General features: G+C 34.3%; 1 protein-coding gene across 2 annotated transcripts in view; it reads right to left on the bottom strand.

Annotated features, from left to right (window-relative positions):
* IL1RAPL1 (interleukin 1 receptor accessory protein like 1) overlaps positions 1-18,974 on the bottom strand; it is a 1,302,015-nt gene that overhangs the window by 269,140 nt on the left and 1,013,901 nt on the right. For both annotated transcript variants that reach the window (XM_081041668.1, XM_081041669.1), the window contains exon 6: positions 17,408-17,482. In XM_081041668.1, coding sequence (XP_080897794.1) covers positions 17,408-17,482 — 75 coding nt within the window. The remainder of the gene's footprint in view (positions 1-17,407; positions 17,483-18,974) is intronic.

An 18,974-nucleotide genomic window follows, 5' to 3' on the forward strand; every position in this document is an offset into this window, starting at 1 on the left:
TGGAAAAAGGGTTTTTGCAGATGTAATTAAATTAAGGCTCTTGAGATGAGATCACCCTCGATTTTCCATGTGGGCCCTAAATCCTATGACAAATGTTTTATGAAAGGAAGGCTGAGGAAGATTTGAGACAGAAGAAAACACACACATACACACACACACACACACACACACACACACACACACGAGGAGAACAGTGTTGACCACAGAGGCAGAGACTGGAGTGATGCAACCACAAGCCAAGACATGCTGACAGCCTCCAGATGTTGAATGATGCAAAAATTCTCCCCTGTAGCCCCCAGAGGCACTGCCATCCTTGATTTCAGACATCTGGCCTCCAGAACTGTGACAGAATAAATTTCTGTTGTTTTAAGCCACCAAGTTTGTGGTAATTTGTTAAAGCAGCCACAGAACCTAAGAAAGATTCCCCAATAAGTTTTGAGTAAGGTAAGTACCTCAAATTGCTGCTCAGTTTCCCCTCTGCTTTGAGAAGTACCTTCTTTCTCCACTTCACCCCCGTCTTCATCCCCCCGCATAGTACATAGCTTCCACTTTGAATGATATTCAGATCTCATTTGTACCGTCTGTGCCTGAGTTATAGAGAGTCTCGCTTTCTTGACAATAACAGCCTGACTGATGAGATAACCCAGATGTGTCTGTTAACTCCCTCACATGTAAAGCACAAGCTCCAGAAAGTATAGAAATCATGATTATGACTAAGAAAACATCAGACCCACCAGGTCAGAAGAGATACAGATGTATGTAGAGAGATACAAATATATGGCTTTTAGCCATATAGATATAGGACTAAAAGACTTTTGTTCAGACCTTAAATTTCCCAACAGGACAGAGAACAGTGATTCTCAGCCTCCATTCCAGATTAAATAATTTTCTTTTTAATTAAAGTTTATTGGGGGTGACAATGGTTAGTAAAGTTACACAGGTTTCAGGTGTATAATTCTGTAATACATTATCTATATATTAGGTTGGTGCAAAAGTAATCGTGGTTTTTGCAATTATTTTTAAAACCTTTTAAAGCACAATTACTTTACACCAACCTAATATCACATTATGTGTTTGCCACCCAGAGTCAGTGCTCCTTCCATCACCATCTATTTGACAAATTTAAATTTCAAGTAGGTATGGAGGGAGGGTGGGGAGCTAGGACATTGGGAGCATGTGTTTTATAAAAGTTCTACAGGTATTTACAATGCCCATCCCTAGTGAAAAACCACTGCCACTGAAATTCTCACTTTATTAGTCAGTGGCAAGATTGACCCAATGGCTTGTGTCAGTATAGCATGATGCCAAGGACATCTTTATTATTTTTGGGGAAAAAAAACCAACTAAAAGTGAAAATGTCAACATGTAATATTAAAATAATTAAAACACATGTGTTCTGCATTATCAAACTAAATACAAAATGCTCTTCTGCTATTAAGGGTTTACCATTATTTCAATAACCTTTGAGAATGTCAGTCTTTTCTCTTCATTGAGAAACTATGCTCATAAGCTGGAATAAAGTCAATTTCTATCTTATCAATATTATGCTCTTGTGAAAATAAAATAAATTAATGCTCAGGTGCTTTTAGTCATTGAAGTTTAAAATAGAGTGCTTACTTAGGTACTACGCTGCTTTCATTCTTAATATCATTTTCACAATTGGTGGAAGTTTTCTAAGACTAGTGTTTATGGGGCTTTGACCTAGTTAATGTCCACCCATAAGAAAAATTACAAATTACTTTAAGTTAATACAGTATACACTTACATTATAAAAGCATTTCTATTTCTATGAAAACCTTAACAAGTTCTTTAAAGTTAGCATCCATTTAGAAATCATGTGCAAGATGCACTGTAAATGTCATAAAAATGCCGTAAGTCCAATTTAACTTTTGGGTTAACATTAATTTTGATCCAGTTGTTACCGGTTTTCTAAATGGATAACTTACGAACTTCTACATAGTTTTCAACTTTAATTCTCAAACAATCATTAGCTGGCTTTAAATTACTTACCTATATATAGTCAGATAATTATATTTGGAGATAAAATGTGAATCCCAAATTAGCAGAAGCCAACTTTATGTGCAGGGAATTAATAGTCACAGTAAATTGACAAGTCAATTATTAGTTTCATTTTGTGTGTTTTAAGAAGTGAAATGAGACAACTTGCTTTTGTTTGCTATTTAAGAAAGGACTATAACTTGCTGCTTTTTAAAGAGTAAAAACTCTGATGAGTTAGCCGACTCCTCTATTGGCTTTTCTCACATTAACTTTTGCAGCTCACAGGACACTCTGTTCATGAATGTTCTAAGTACTTGCATTTTCTTAAGTGTCTTGAAAAGAAATGTCATGTTTGAAGATCAGTGAAAGAAGAGAAGCGTCTGTTAAAATGTACTTGAGAGCAGAAGAACAAAAAAAATGGGAATGAGAAAATAGGCAAAGATGAATAGAAGCAGATCCAAGACACATGCAACTGAATAGAAAAAAAAAAACCCTGAGAAACATTTCAAGGACAAGTTCATATTCAATTGTATTATTACTAGATGTTCTATTTGATGAGACACAGGATGTGTTAACAACGGGATAAAACAAAAATGAAGCAGTGTGTAAGGATACGACCATTCTAAATATTAAAGAAGGGTCATGGATTTAAGAGAGTATGGCTAGCATGGCTCACAATTAGAATTTAACAAAGGAGTGAAGAAAGAAACAATAAACAAAACACTAGTGTACAGAAATATCCCAAGAAGTACAGCACATAAGCTTTGCTCACAATCTGTAAAATGGAGGCACACTACAAACATCACTCACTGTTGAGTAGATGAAATGAGACATCATGTGAAAATGCCTTGCAAATGTAAGACATTCCAAGAGCAAAGAGAGATTATGATCATTAATCAAGGAAAGCTGCACCTACAAGGCCTTGAACTTCTGGTTTATTAAAAAGCTCATGGGAATTTTAATTGACATTCACTCATGGCTGAAACTATAAAGAAGGACAGAAAATTTTGGCCTCTTCTTGAGGTACAAATATTATCCCTGAGGCTAACCATGATTGTAATATAAATCTTTGTAGACAGGCCTATCTATATCTGTCTATCATCTATCTATCTATCTATCTATCTATCTATCTATCTATCTATCTATCTATCTATCTATCTATCAACAGACCTTGTACCCAGTAGACACTCAATAATAAAGTAATAAATGGAACTAGTGAACCCACTTTTCATTCTGGGTCCCTAAGATTGTGGCGTCTACTTGACTAAACTTGAGAGATCTGCCCTAAACTCAAGATGCCAGTTAACCCTCTAACCTCAACCAGTTTCCTGGCTGATCTGTGATATGTAACTGTTCTTTTAACCTCTATTTATTTCTCCAAACTCAACATACTACTCTTTTGACCTCCAAAAGCCATCTAATCTGGGTTTGATTTATTGCCAGGCTTCAAGGTTAGATCTTCATAGCTCTTTATCTGTCTCCTTCCATGAAGGAGGATCTTCAATCATACCAGGCAATCAAATCAAAACCAACAGTTTTCGTGTGGTTTATTCTGTTACTCTGTAGTATACAGCTACTGTGCAGGATGATTTATAAATGTTGGGTTTTATTTATGAATATTAAAGCTGAGTGAATGCTACATGATTTGTTCAGTCATATATTTCTGTGCATCAGGTATTGACCTACATGTTAGGGATATAAAGATGAAAACATCGTAGTCCACTCTTTAAGAAGTTCCTATGGAAGTAAGGAAAGTTTGGCACGCAATGATATGGACACCAAATGATGAGAGAAATGCTTTCATAAAAGTGTGAATGAAAAAGAGACTTGCTAGCACTTGAGAAGGGTTATTTAGTTCTGCCTAGTGGGAGTGGAGGTGTGTCTGAAAACTTGAGTAGATAGGTACAAGGTGTAGAGGCAGGAGAGGGAATTCCAGATAGGCAGCAGGTATGGCATGTGCAAAGGATAGAGTCGTGGAAGTCCAAGTGCCTGGCCCACGGTGTGAGCTTCGTAAGAGGGTAAATGAAACTATGAAGAGAAAATAGTGAGATAGTAAAGGGACTGGCCTTTATCTGAGAGGCAACAGGCAAACATGATATTTTTAAACAGTGACTCTAGCATTATTCCAATTCACAAAGATAATTTTCTGACCAAAATAAACTGAGAGTCTGAAAAACAGACTCTGTTTTAAATTTTCGTGTTTTGGAGTAAAAATTCTAATGCCCATTATAGGATTTGTACTCTCTGTTGCCTCAACTCTTGATTTTGATAATTATATACAGGAATGATGATTGCATTCAACTCATGAAAGCCACTACATGTAGGCTGTAATTAATAAGGCAAGTATAACCATGGATCCTACAGTCCATCCTTTTCTTGGTATATCTTTGCAAATAAATTAGGTAATGGCCATTCTCAAGTTGGGGCCTTAGGAACAAAGGTATATCCAGGGAAAATTTGTAGAGAGGAGTAAGTAAAAAATATCTGCTGAGAAAGTTAACAGGTGTTTATACTTTTGTTAACTTAGCAAATCTGTGATAACAAAATAGGCACGATTACTTCCCTGTGGGAACAGAACGCTAAAGAGAATTTATTTGCTCATTTGATTCTACCTCCATGATTCATTTTTGTGTCACTTGATGGACTGATTCTCATTTCATAATTAACTATGTTGCTCTAAAATCCTCGATTCTCTGATGATAGATCTTATTACTTTAATTGTTCCAAACATGTCACAAATCAGTCTGTAGCATGTTCCAACCTACAGCACAATGGAACCAATTCATATTCCATGATGTCCATTCTGAATCCATCTCCTGCTGGAAACCTTCATAATTTTTAAGGTGGCTCCACAATGCAACTGTATTTGCTGGTATGAACACTGGATTTACCAATCAAGGGACCAGCCACTGAGGCCATTAGACTAAAAGTATGCAGCAGAGACATTTTAGTTGGCCTATATGGTATTAAAAATTAATCTGAATTCCTTTAAGTAGGACATATGCTCCCCACTTCACCATGGTCCCTGCCTCTCTTTATCAATGACACCTGGCCTCACTATAGTCATTTAGATCACATGAACTTGACTTTATAACCCGTGCTGTAGCATTTCTATCTTTTCAGGAACCTACATTTACCTGAAAATGTCTTCAACAGCTGAGAATCTGACATTTGATTTGTAGCTGATACCAGGTTCAAGGTTGAGAGATAACACATAGAGACAGTGGTGAGATGAATGCAGGTGGAGCTGAGAAATGTACACTTCAGAGACAGTGGAGATGTCAATACTGATTGAGAGGACAGGCAAGGAAGAGTTTTTCAGTCTGAGAGAGACTGCACTCAAAGATATCAAGCTGGCTAATTCTGTCCCCACAAGATAATGAAGAGACATTATAAAAATGAGAGCTAAATTAATAAGAGGTATATTAACCAAGGATTTTAAAGAAAACAAGTACTGAGTATGAAAACATAGTCTCTGTAATAATAATTGCTTCTTTTCCACCTCTGTCTGGTACAAGCTCCATCCCCATGTACTCACACAAACATAGAGGCTTTCTCACCACAGGAGAGAGAGCATACAATAGCTGCTGAGCCAACACGTCTCACTTCTGATGCCATAGTAATCTGTTAAAAATTTAGAATTGTTTACTAAGCTAGGCCAATCAGAATTCCTCCTCAAGGTATCTCCACCTCCAGCTAGAGTTCCAAATTCCACTTTTTCTCTGGGTTAGAAAAACTGAGCAAAACATTGCCCTCCCCTGTGTGCTCCCCCAGCAGCCTGTCATGCTCTACCTCTATAAAAAAGGATAACATGCAGACAGAATCAAAGAAGAGCAGAGAAAATTCCAGCATTGTTCCAGTCATCCTTGAGGCCAGCATCACTACTCCTGCATTTTAAGTTGTTTGTCATTTGTGATTAGAGCCCTGATGAAATATCAAAACCTGTGATTCTTCAGGTATAAGTTGTCTAGGCATAGGAAGTTGATCCCCCCCCCCAATTTTTTTACTCAAATTAACTTTAGCTTGAAATAGCCATTTATTTGAGACAAAAATAAATCATTTTTTGCAGTGTCTTTCCTCTAAATTGTTTATGTACTTGCCTCAATTCTCTATTTTATTTCATGCACATAAATAGTGACTGAAAGAAAACAAATGCCTGTCTGCTCTGGATTCTGTCAACAGTAGAATTCCCTCTTGGTTTAACATTTCTTTCATATATAGTAACTGATGTTCTCTGTGACACTTAACTTCACCTGAAGCTAATAGCTCATGTATTCATCTAATAGAAGATTCACCAATTTTATTTATCTCCCATTACATAAAAATGTTACTTCCTACATATGTAACTTGACTAACAATTGTCACCCTAAAAAACTTTAATTTAAAAAAAGTTACTTCAGTTCTCTAATTAGTAGCACATCCTAATAGATAGCATCGGACTAAAAATAAATTATTCGTAGGAAATAGAGAAGGGCTTCATTTTTCAAAAAAATAATCACTACAAATTACATTGATATCTAGGAAAAAATGCTGTATAAATCCTTTCATAAATCTGTGACATATAATTCTGAATCTAATGTTCATGCTACTTATAAACAGGCTGCACATAATAAGCAGAGTGCATAAATAATAGTCTAATTGCATCCCAAGTAATTTTACCCAAAATTAGGTACATTACATTTAAAAGAATTAGTCAGTGAATAAAAAGTTTTAAAGTAGCCGAGAAAGCTGATATTATCAAATCAGAAATATATGTTCATGGGAAACACTAAAATTTTTATGAGAAAACAAAAACACTTTCATTGAACTTTCCCTAAGCTATTTGACATAATGGCTTCTTACTGAATATTTGTGGTAATGATCTCAAATTTTCCTAGAACTTATCATATTGTAAGTATGCTATTTCTAGTGATGGCTTGATGTGACAGGATGCATTTGACTTAATTTTTCCAGAAAAGCAATGCACTTTCCTTCGCTCTCTTCCAACTCAAAGAGCTGCCAAGTTTCTATAAACACAATTCTTCAACAGGCAAATCTGAGGTGGGTGCCCTTCTTTTATTCACCTACAAACAAAAATGCTCTGAGAGTGAGAAGGCTTTCAGCCTGCATGTTAGTTTGAGAAGACCACTGAGAGGAAGTGGGAGGGGAGATAGAATTACTGATGCTTCTGGAATCCTAAAGAATGGGAAGCTTTTTTCTCATGATCATCGTGGACCAGAAGTGGAAGTGGGAGATATTTTCTGACTAGATCATTGGCCCAAGACTTATTTCAATAGAGATGAATTTTGGGGGGGAACCTCTTTATCAAGCTTTTTTTTTTCATTATTCAGTTGAACTGTATATGCTATAACTATATTTTACAAATTTTAACTTCAAAAATTTTAAAAATTCTCCTCAGTGCTTTTGAGAAAGTAATTGGCTTGTACGTAGTGAATGGAAAACAGGCCTCTCTCTTCACAAGAGTTTGCTGTGAGCCTCAGGTTTTAAAACCTTCTGGATACTCTATGCATTGGGTTTATCTGGCATGTTTTGGAGCATAGGTTTAGGCACATCTTAAAATGTGAATGTGTAGGCATTGATAAAGTAGCAAATCAAATTTCATTGTATATACTTTTATATTTTAAAAAATATTATTAAATGCATATTAATGCATGAAGAAAAAAGAAGTGGTCAGCAGAATAATGTAATGAAAAGGGCCATATGAATTCCAGAAGAATCAAAATACACAATGCTCCCTTAAAACTTAGAAATACATAAAAACTCTCATCACAGTTATAGCTATGGAAAAACAAATGACACCATGGGCAGTCATTGTATTAGGATACATTTCAACAAAACAAAGGCAGATTAAATAGTATGACAGCCTTCAAAGTGTATCCTTTATAAAAATAGACTGTTTTGAACATGAGATATTTTGGTTACTCAAATATTTTACCCTACCACATCAATTTTCAAAGAATTAGATTAAAATGAAATACTGTTGATTGTGAAGCTGGTGAATAAAATTTAATATTTCCTCAGAGGAGGCAAAAAGTCACAATGAGCACATCAGTTTCTACTGATAGACAAAGGGAAGTCATGTGAAGTGATGGATGGATGATCTCTTATCTGGGTTAGTTAGAAATACCACTTATAGTTTTGTATCGATGAAACTCATCTTATGAAAATGTAAAATTCTGCACTACTATAGAGAAAGGTTGTAAGGGTGATTATTCAATTACAAAAGGATTCTTATATGAAATTATTCACCACAGAGTTTCCTTAAATAGCATATTTCCCTTATGCATAGAAATCTTTCATTGATCATTAGCTGCTTAAGGGAAACTGAGGGACAGAGCCTCTTAAAACTGACATGTTAAGCCACTAATAACTAAAGATCAATCAAAAATGAAGGGAACACTTCTCTGAAGTTATGATTCAATACACCCACAAATCTGTATGAACACACTAAATTGATAGAGTAAGGTATGCCTCGAATACTAAGTGTTTTAACATTAAACCATAAAATGCTGGTATCCTATTTTCATAATTGTACTCAAGCACAAGTTATTTTTCATGAAGAGTCTGAATATAATTTAGGAATGTTCAGATATTTGGCCAAAATTCAAGAAGAAATTTGTGGATGAATAACTCTCTTTATATTCAAATTTTAAATGATGCGGGTCTTTTTATAGTTTCTATTTTAATGAACTTAGTCATGTAGTACTTACTCTTATTCTTGAACCTCTTTCCATATTCTACACCATAATGTCCTTTGATAAGTTTATTTCTGATAAATTGGCATTTACTTTGCAAATTCAGGAGTTCTTGTTAACATAGGATACTCACCGCATTTTTGTATGCTAGCAAACTTAATCATTAAGACAGACTCAGAAAGCTTTGTGATAACAGTGCTTGTCAGAAGAAATGCAGTATTTTCCTATAAAATGAATATGATTAACCTTCAGAAGGAACTTGACAGGCATAATGGTTTGCTGTTTTGTTTTGTAAAATTATTTTCCTGTTCCTTGTCTTAAGAAATGTTATATCTGAATTTCTTTAGTTTAGAAACATTTTTTAACTCTTACTTTCTTCTTGATGGTCATTTATAAATTCAGGTGGGAAAGTGTCCATTACGTGGTCATTTTTTTAAAGGATGGAATCACTTTCTTCTGTTATAACAGTGTACTTACTGTATGCATTTGGATAGACTTGTGGAAGAATGAAGTAACCTAAAATGAATAATTTCTTTAAGATAAAGTCTCATTTAAGTGGAAAAAATTAGTATGTACATTGTATTCTTAGGGGGAGATGTAAATTAATTTACTAAAATATTATACATTCTGTAATGAAGCCCATGTCTGCTACCACACTAGGATACTCTAGCAAGTACAGAAGCGTAATCAAATAATCAATCACTGGCATTCAAAATGCATTTTAGGAACCTTCTATCTATAGCTTTCTATATATTGCATTAAAATATCTCAACAACTAGCAGCAAGCATGTACTGACTATTGAATATAAACCAGGCAATGTACTAATCTTTACATTCATTATCTCTTTATATAATCACACTAACTCCTCAAAGGTAGGTATTATCATGGGGCCTTTTTAACTTATTAGGAAAATGAGAGCTGTTTGTTCAAGGTTATACAAGTAGTAAGTGGCAGAGCTGAATCGACAACTAGATCTGATCTGATACAATGACCTGAATTTGGAACCACTGCCATATACTGCCTCTGTATTGTAACCAAAATAATTCAATAATAATAATAATAATAATAATAATAATAATAATAATAGTAATAGTAATGAGGATAAAATGATGTTTGTTTTTGTAAATTTTGTGATATAAATACATGTAGCCATTTTTTGTTCTGTTTTCTCATCCGTTAAAGACAAGGATTTGACTTGATAATCACAAAAGCCCCTCCACTACTTGAAGTTCCTAAATCAAGAATTGGGAAGAGTTAGACATATCTAATTCCTTTACTGGGCAGCAACAAATAAAATAGTCCTCTTAGTGCTGTGGCTAAAGAGAAATGTGCATGATTCATGTTGGTGCTCAACAAAGTCGGCCAGGAGTTGGAAATGTCAGTGGACTTTCCTCATTAGTTTTGTGACAATACTCTTTCCTGGTCCTTTTCTTTCTTCCCATCTTCTCTCCCTTCTGGCCCTTTTCCAAGGTTAAGGAGAAGTAGACTCACTTACATGGTCTCTATTCCAGTTTTAATGCATTTTAACAAGTGCTTCAACTGGCTTCTAAACTTTCAAGTATCAATGGCCCAGAGTAGCTATTCTACCCTCCATCTCCATTTTGCTCTGGGTTTCAAACATGTCCTAGTACTAGGTTTTGGGTATTGAACACTTGAAAAGGAAGTTCGATTTCCACTTAGACAGCAATTTTCAAAGCAAATATAAAAAGTTGCATTTTCCCCCAAACTATCCCTCCTCTCCAGCACTAAAGAAAGACTTTGATTTTGAGAATCTGTGAAATTCATATAAGTTAGGTCATAAAATGATCTAAGAATACTGATACCAGCTTCCATTTATTGATTTATCATTTAAGGATATGAAATATTAACTAACTCTTAATACGGAAAGCATTCCTCTTCAGGTTAGAATCCCAATTTTTAAGGTTCTTTTGGCTTCGAAAGTAAGACATCACACTTCAACAGCGGTCAAGAGTTATTACCTTCTTTTATCATGGCACGATAAATTTGGATTGAGCAGAACTGAACACCATCAGTTTAAATAATTATAATAGCAGTCTTTATTTGCCTTACATGCTTTAATTATGGTGTCCATTTGTCCAGAAGCCCTAATTTATGTCTAACAAGCTTTGTTTCAGGCAGTAGAACTATGCTGATCTGCATGTCATTCTTAAGTGGGAAACAAGTACATCATTTTTCATGTAAAACTTGGACCTTGGATACAAATCTTTGTATCCAGAGTAAAAGGGATGTTTTATGGTTTTTTAAAAATATGAGTTAATCAGTGAATGTGTGTCTTGTACATTCCCTATGGTGCAGTAAAACCAAAGTCAACAACAGTACATTCGTGCTGTTCAATGTACAATGTACATTCGTACATTCATTCATGACAACCAGAGGAATAATTGTGGGTGGAAAAACCCAAACAGTCTATGAAGACTTCCCCACCTCTGGAAAGGAAGGTCATCTTTGCATCACTTGCACACCTCAGCAACAAAGTATTTTTTAACATCAATAGTATTGTTTGGCACTTTCAGAATCAGGTATCAAATTCAACACTTGAATTGTTTTGTTTCTAGGGTATTGATATTAAATACTTCCCTACCTGAGAAAGGAAACAAAGAGGCTTCCTACTTTTAGTACAATAGAGTAGTCACTATTCAGAAAAGTTGTATTTTGTTTCAAAAAAACAACAGCTATGAAAATATAGACCTAGATAGCAAATTTTAGAGGGCTATTGGCTATTTTTCAATCCGTAAAATAATTCCCTATAAGGTCTCCTTGGATTAAAAACACAGCTAGCATGTTTGTAATAAAACACATTCCATGTACAATATTTACATACAGTTCCAGAACATATAAAGCATTAGAGTGTTTCAGTAATAAATTATTTTAGCAACACAGTAAATTAAACGTATAATTTGAAACACAAGGAATTTTCCAATAAAAATATCAATCAGGGTCTCTATATAATGTATGGACATTTTTTCCTCAGTCTACTTGAAATTTAAAATTATCCAAATGACAATATGGAGTAACAGGGCAAGGTGCGATAGTTAAGTTCTAGTGTGACATTTTGTTTTAATTAGCCTGTCATTAAATTGGATACAGTTACATGTATGTGTGTCCCTTTATCAGGACAAATGTTTAAAAATTTGAGGTTTCAATAATGTCATCAACCACTTTCCTTTATATATTGATATCTGGTGAATCTTTGTTACTCGCTCAAGTACTGTTTGCTTTTTAATAAAATTATCAAAAGAAAGTAAATATTAAAGGAAAATAAGAACACTGCCAGGCAGCTTCTTCAGTTCAGGTTCATTATTTTCTCTTGCAGAATTTTTTTTTTTTTTTTAAGGAGGGCACAGCTCACAGTGGCCCATGTGGGAATCGAACTGGCAACCTTGGTGTTATTAGCACCACGAGCTAACCAGCCACCTCTCTTGCAGAAAATTTTGGAGATGTGTGCCCTTTGTTGCATGTACACCTTGTCATCAATTAGTATTTATCGACATTCCCTGTGCCCAGAGTACATCACAAAATTATTGGGTATTTTATTAAGAAACATAGAATCTAGAAGAAGTTTTCAGTTGAGCATTAAAATAAGCAAGAGAAGAACACAGATGGTCACTATAGACATACAATTGGGTTTCTATATTTCATCAACCATAGACATGAACGTAGATGGGCTAGACTTTGAAACCCTCCAAATACGGATAACCCTAAACAAAAGAGAGACCACTTGTACTCAACAAGTGAAGAGAGAGAGAAAGAGGTAAGGGGGGAGCGGAAGAAGAAGTGATTCTGATATTGAAGGAAAGTGACTTTTCCTTCAAGAGTTCTATGTTAGAAAGATGTTATTTTATTAATTTTTATCAAAGATTAAAAGTTATTCTGGTGAGAGTTTGTACAATTTTTACGAAGAATTCTGTAAATGTTTAGCAAGAAACTTAAACAAAATTATTTTTTTAAATAATCATAAAGTCAGGGGGACATGCATACGTAAAGATCATTGCATCATTATTTACAATAATGAAATTTGGAAAAATCAAAATTTCCAGCATAAATATGAAATTATAGGACATTCACCTGGATATCTTGCAGCCATTAAAAGGGTATTTTCTGAGAATATTTAATAGGAGCAGAATGTTTTTACAATGTAAAGTGTAAGAAACAAGATTCTTTTCTGTATTTCCCCCTCAAATTTCTACCATTAACCTGTATAATTATTTTTCAAAGCAAAACCCCAAATTTATATAAAGTGATACTCAAATCTAGATGAGTAATGATCATTTTCAGTAAACTCTAATTTGTAAAATAATATGTGCCTCACTAGGTCAAGGGTGGGATGGATTTCTACTCTTTGAAAGTCTGGTAATGATGAATATAACATCCTCTGTACTGGAAGGTTCTAAAAACAGGCTCCTGGCCATAACAAGGACACATTTCTGATTGACATTCTCAAGGCACAAACTCAGCAAGACAATGGTGTCTGTCATGCGATTCCCTTAACTATAGCTGCCTGAAAGGATGAAGTCTGGCTCACCTCCTGGGCTGATCTTGAGAATTGTACAGTGTGACTTCTGGGCCTTTTGCCCAAGAAAGTACTGTCCATATATTTGCTGATGCCTGAAAGTTATTTTAAAAGGACAAAATTCTCTTTTTTTTTCACATTTAGAAGTAACACATAGATGCCACTTAAAATGGAAATGCTATTCTGTGACCACATACTGACTGAGATTCAAATTCACCAATTTACATATTTCATATGAATTTAGTTAGTACTTTATTTTTTTCCTAAGTACTTTGCTTTTTTATGCCTTTTGCTTTCAATACTGGGACAGTTTAAATGATCACTATCAGTTTTGGGAAGATGAAGGAATTGGAAGAAAAGGAGGACACAGAGATATAGAAAGTGAAAGGTAGGCATGGCCAGCAAGTGACAGAGAAAGGAACATTTGGAGGTGAAGACGAATCCATGCATTTCATGATTTTATCTAAGTCATAATTAACGAGATTTATATGTTGGCCGACAAACTGGAAAACTGATGGATTTACAGTTTCCAAGGTCAGATGGATGTGTGTGTAACTTAGCCAGGATGTTCAAATTAGGTCATCAGACGTACCAAACTCAGCTCTGTGTAATTATTGATGAGTGTTTTATAATGTAACTCATATGGTAGTTGTTTTTTTTTTTTTTTAATCCTTGGAGGTCAATCCTCAATTTAGGACAAGGTTGAGTCAGACCTCTGAGCTCTTGGCCAATAAAACTCTCTTGGAAGGTCTCACCTTCTTATAAGAGTAGGAGCCACTTAGAGGTTCCCTGTCACTGGTCCTGGCCACCCTCCCTACTCCCACCTATGACTCTTCACTCAGTTCCCCTTCCACAGGATATATCACATTTGAGCCTGCTGCAATTGATACCTTTTTGAAATCTGGAAAAGGCAAAAATTAAGTTACCAAGGAGGTAAAAAATAAAAATACATATTGTAGAAAACAAATATATTTTAGGCATGTTGAGTCTTTTCGTTTTGGGCCCTCAATATTATTTCCTATTTTCACTTATCCTTTGTGATCAGCTATTTACTTCAATACTACTGCAGTAACAACACTAGCAAGGTAGTTATTTCAAATCACTGTTACTCAAAGATTCAAGGATTAAGGTTAAATGATTGATTCTATACACTAAGAACTGGAATCAGAAAATAAAACAAAAGTTATTTAAAAGAATCCAAGAAAGAATCCAAACCCCCGGTTGATGTCTGTAGTTTACTTGATGTTTAAAGAGAGCTCACATTCCTTTTGGCAGTGACAATAAAGAACAAAGAAGGAAAAATACTAGGTAAAAAAAAATTATTTTGTTTAAGTTTCTTGCTACACATTTACAGAATTTTAATTAGTAAAAATTGTACAAACTCTCACCAGAATAACTTTTAATCTTTGATAAAAATTAATAAAATAACATCTTTCTAACATAGAACTCTTGAAGGAAAAGTCACTTTCCTTCAATATCAGAATCACTTCTTCCTCCTCTCCCCCCTTACCTCTTTCTCTCTCTCTTCACTTGTTGAGTACAAGTGGTTTCTCTTTTGTTTAGGGTTATCCGTATTTGGAGGGTTTCAAAATCTAGCCCATCTACGTTCATGTCTATGGTTGATGAAATATAGAATCCCAATTGTATGTCTATAGTGTCCATCTGTGTTCTTCTCTTGCTTATTTTAATGCTCAACTGAAAACTTCTTCTAGATTCTATGTTTCTTAATAAAATACCCAATAATTTTGTGATGTACTCTGGGCACAGGGTATTACCTGGAGCATTTTGATAACAGACATACCCTGTCGTTAAATTGGATAAAGCTACATGTATGTGTGTCCATTTATCAGGACAAATGTTTAAAAATTTGAGATTTCAATAATGTCATCAACCACTTTCCTTTATATATTGAAATCTGGTGAATCTTTGTTACTCGCTCAAGTACTGTTTGCTTTTTAATAAAATTATCAAAAGAAAGTAAATATTAAAGGAAAATAAGAACACTGCCAGGCAGCTTCTTCAGTTCAGGTTCATTATTTTCTCTTGCAGAATTTTTTTCTTTTTTTTTTTCCTTTTTTTTTTTTTTTTTTTTTTAGGAGGGCGCAGCTCACAGTGGCCCATGTGGGGATCGAACTGGCGACCTTGGTGTTATTAGCACCACGATCTAACCAACTGAGCTAACCAGCCACCTCTCTTGCAGAAAATTTTGGAGATGTGTGCCCTTTGTTGCATGTACACCTTGTCATCAATTAGTATTTATTGACATAATTTTCAAATCGTCTGGAATAGCCTTGATAATTTTTGTGCAAGAAGAAGTAATATTTTAAAAGGAAAACTTTGCAAATTATTTATTTCATTTTGTAAAACATTTTAGTAGGAGGTAGAGAAAAATTTGACATTCCAATTTCAGAGACAACACCGGGGGTGCCTAAAAAAATGTATACACATGACTTGTATTCATCTTTTGTTATTGGTATATATTGAGTATTACAATTTTAATACAGTTTTTTTTCCTTTCTTAAAATGTGTATATATATTTTTGGCACCCTCTGTATAAGGAAATCCAATGGACAGCCATCAAACATAAAATTCTTTTGTGTCATCAAGTAAAGAGATAATTTCATTCCATTATGTTCATTACTGATACCTGGTACCATAAACCACTCCTTGTTGGTCCAAGATGTTATAAGTTTGCATAACTCTTAGGAATACATCTTCCAAGAAGCTATTGGAAAGTCTGTATGAGCATGGCCACTTATGAGAATTTATATTGCAAAATGTTTTTAGAAAGTGGCAATCAAATCTCATATACCTCAATATACATAAGCGTGAGTAAATATAGCATGATACAATTTTAATAGATCTATTTGTTTCATATACACCATTGCTTTAATGCTGCTGTAGTCTTCTGTTTCAAAATAACAACAATTATAATACTACTTCCATGTAGATGGCATTAATTCAAAGGCTTGTGTTTACCATCAAAGAAGCGTATTAATACCTTGTGTTGTATAAATCAGTTATATGTTAAGAAATGTATGTATTTCCAATGTTAAAAGTCCATTGACTACAATAATTTTACAGGTGCTAAAACCACCATCGTATCTTTTTACACTTTAAGTTTGGATATGTTACTAGTAAAGATTATTATATCTGTAATCTTCATTTTGAAGATGATTTACAATTTTAATCCAAATTCTCACTCCAAGAACAATAATAACATTGGAAACTTATGGGATGGGCTTCCAATTCTTTTTTAGTTGTATACAGTAAATACATTTCTACTCTCAAATGGTTATGTAAGAAAAAAATTCCTTAACAAATAAACGTATATGGTTAAATTTGTACTTTTGATAATCCTTTATATCAAACCAGTAAAAACAAATAATTTTCTGCTAAACTTTATGATATACACATGCATACTCTATTTCAAATTTAAAAAAAAAAAACCTAGAAGAATATAATTAAATGTGCTATAGATACTTATAATTAAGGGGAAATTTTTCATAATTTAGTATAACTGAATATAGATAAATCCAACTCAGAAATTCTAGATTTAACTCTGACTTAAGTATGTTAGAATTCTGATTTGTGGACAACTGCGTATTTTTAACAAATTATATTCTGTCTGTGTTCTTATGTCCCAAACCTATTTTACCTTTAACCCAAAGCCACTTGCTCACATTTTATTAATATATTATCCATAACTTCACCAGCACAATGTCCATTACATTTGATTAGATAAAAATGATTTTTGACTGTAATGGTAACATTTACTTTTATGAATCTATACCCTTTCCCCTGATTTTCAAAAATTATATTTTAGTGTATTAATAGTAATAGATATTATAAGTCAAATAGTTCCATATTGCCTGTTTTAAAACCAATTTGAGCCTTATAAAAATGACAATATAATACCATCAAAAAACCCTTCAGTCCATTTCATTTCCCAGCAACCATCTAAATGACACATGAGTTTTCACATCTCTATGTCCAGTTTAGCCTTAATGCATACACTGTGGGGGATGGAATAAGCCAACTTTGCTGGTATTTTCTCCCTAATTTTGCTCCCTAATACACAGGGGCTTAGCTCAGAGTGTTACATCAAGTTACAATCTAGGCTTATTAACTGTCAGAATGTATTACAAAAAGTGTATTAACTAGAGTTAAGGGATTACTTACCCAGCTGGGTCTCCTGAATTGTCAGTTTACTGTCCACAGGATACAAAAGCTTGGGTGGCTTATCAGTCAGAGGAGCTACAAAACAATAATAATAATAATACAGACTATAGTTATGCTGCGTGAACTGAAGGGTAGAAGACAGTTTATTTTCCCAAATATTTTTCATTCTCAGAGTAGTGTATCAAAGCACTGTACCAAGTAATGACTTACATATTGCAGGTAGTAACTTCAGGTGAGGTGAAGAGCCCTTCGATTGTACATGAGTCAAATAGAACACTTCCAAATTGACAATCACATGAGACTGTGTAAGAACATATGACTGCTTCACCAACTCTTCAATTTGTACCTTGATTTCCTTTTGAAAGGGTACCTTACATTTGCTCTGTGTTAATTAAAGCTACACTTGATATATGGATCATGCATTTCAATGTTTTTGGGGCATAATGTTGTCTCATTCTTCTTAATCCCATTCCTGGTTTCCAAACCCTGGATCACATTCCCTCAAAACCCCTAATTTAGTAATTAGATTAATTATTACACATATAATAAATGGGGAGGCAATATGGCAATAATTTGTACCAGTATAAGCTGCACACTCAAACATGCATATAAGCATTCACCAAGATCATATTTTAAATGATACTTTTCATTAGTCAAAAACCTCTTATTACTATTATATATTACATTTTATAACATTTATTTCTAATTGGCATGATATGCTCACTTTGATTTTTAAGGTTCCATGCATTTCTACTCCGTGCTCTCATTAATTTTACAGATCTAAAGTTTATCACTAAGCATCTCGAAGATAGGTTTCTCACTGCATACATCATTCCTAGCTAAACTAGACTATGTGGACTTCAGACAAATAGCCAGTTCTCCTTCATTCAGTCTCTCTCCCCACCCTCTCTGATTGAATTTCCCAGGTCGCTTGAAATCTGTCACTGCAACTTCCACTCTGTAGAAGTACAAAAATGATCAATTAAGGGTTGCTGGACTAAATATTCTGCTTTGAGAGCTTTCTTTCTTCCTTGCCAGGAGGACATGCCAGTTTGGTTGATAACTGAAAGGCTAATCTAGTCAGCAGTGCCAGAAGTTGGCCACATTTCCTCACCACCAGAGGATTCAAGAATTCAATTGGCCTCAGCGGCTCACCCCCATCTCTCTTTAACAGAAAACAGTCAGTACAAACAGATGAGGCAGCACATCTCAGAAAAACAGAGGTGAGCTTTAAGAGTCCTGATTTGGAAGACCAACCACACATTGGATCAATTGCTTTTGTTCATAACTAATTGAATGCATTATTCATTCATCTCCATTAATATTTAACACAGGGATAGGAATGAAAAGTAAAGAAAAGTTGGAGTAATAGCATATCAATTGCTTTGAAATTCTTCTCAAAGATTTGACATCAATCTGATTAAGCTAAAATACTCTTGTTTCTTGTCTACAGTGGTCTTAACAGATTTGTATTCTCCTAACCAGCTAAATTGGTAGATTATTCATTAAATGTTGGCAAAATAGTTCACCATTAATAGATCAAAAAGCCACATTTGTTAGGCTGTGG

This window comes from Rhinolophus hipposideros (genome assembly GCF_964194185.1).
Source record: "Rhinolophus hipposideros genome assembly, chromosome: X".
Taxonomy (NCBI): Eukaryota; Metazoa; Chordata; class Mammalia; order Chiroptera; family Rhinolophidae; genus Rhinolophus; species Rhinolophus hipposideros.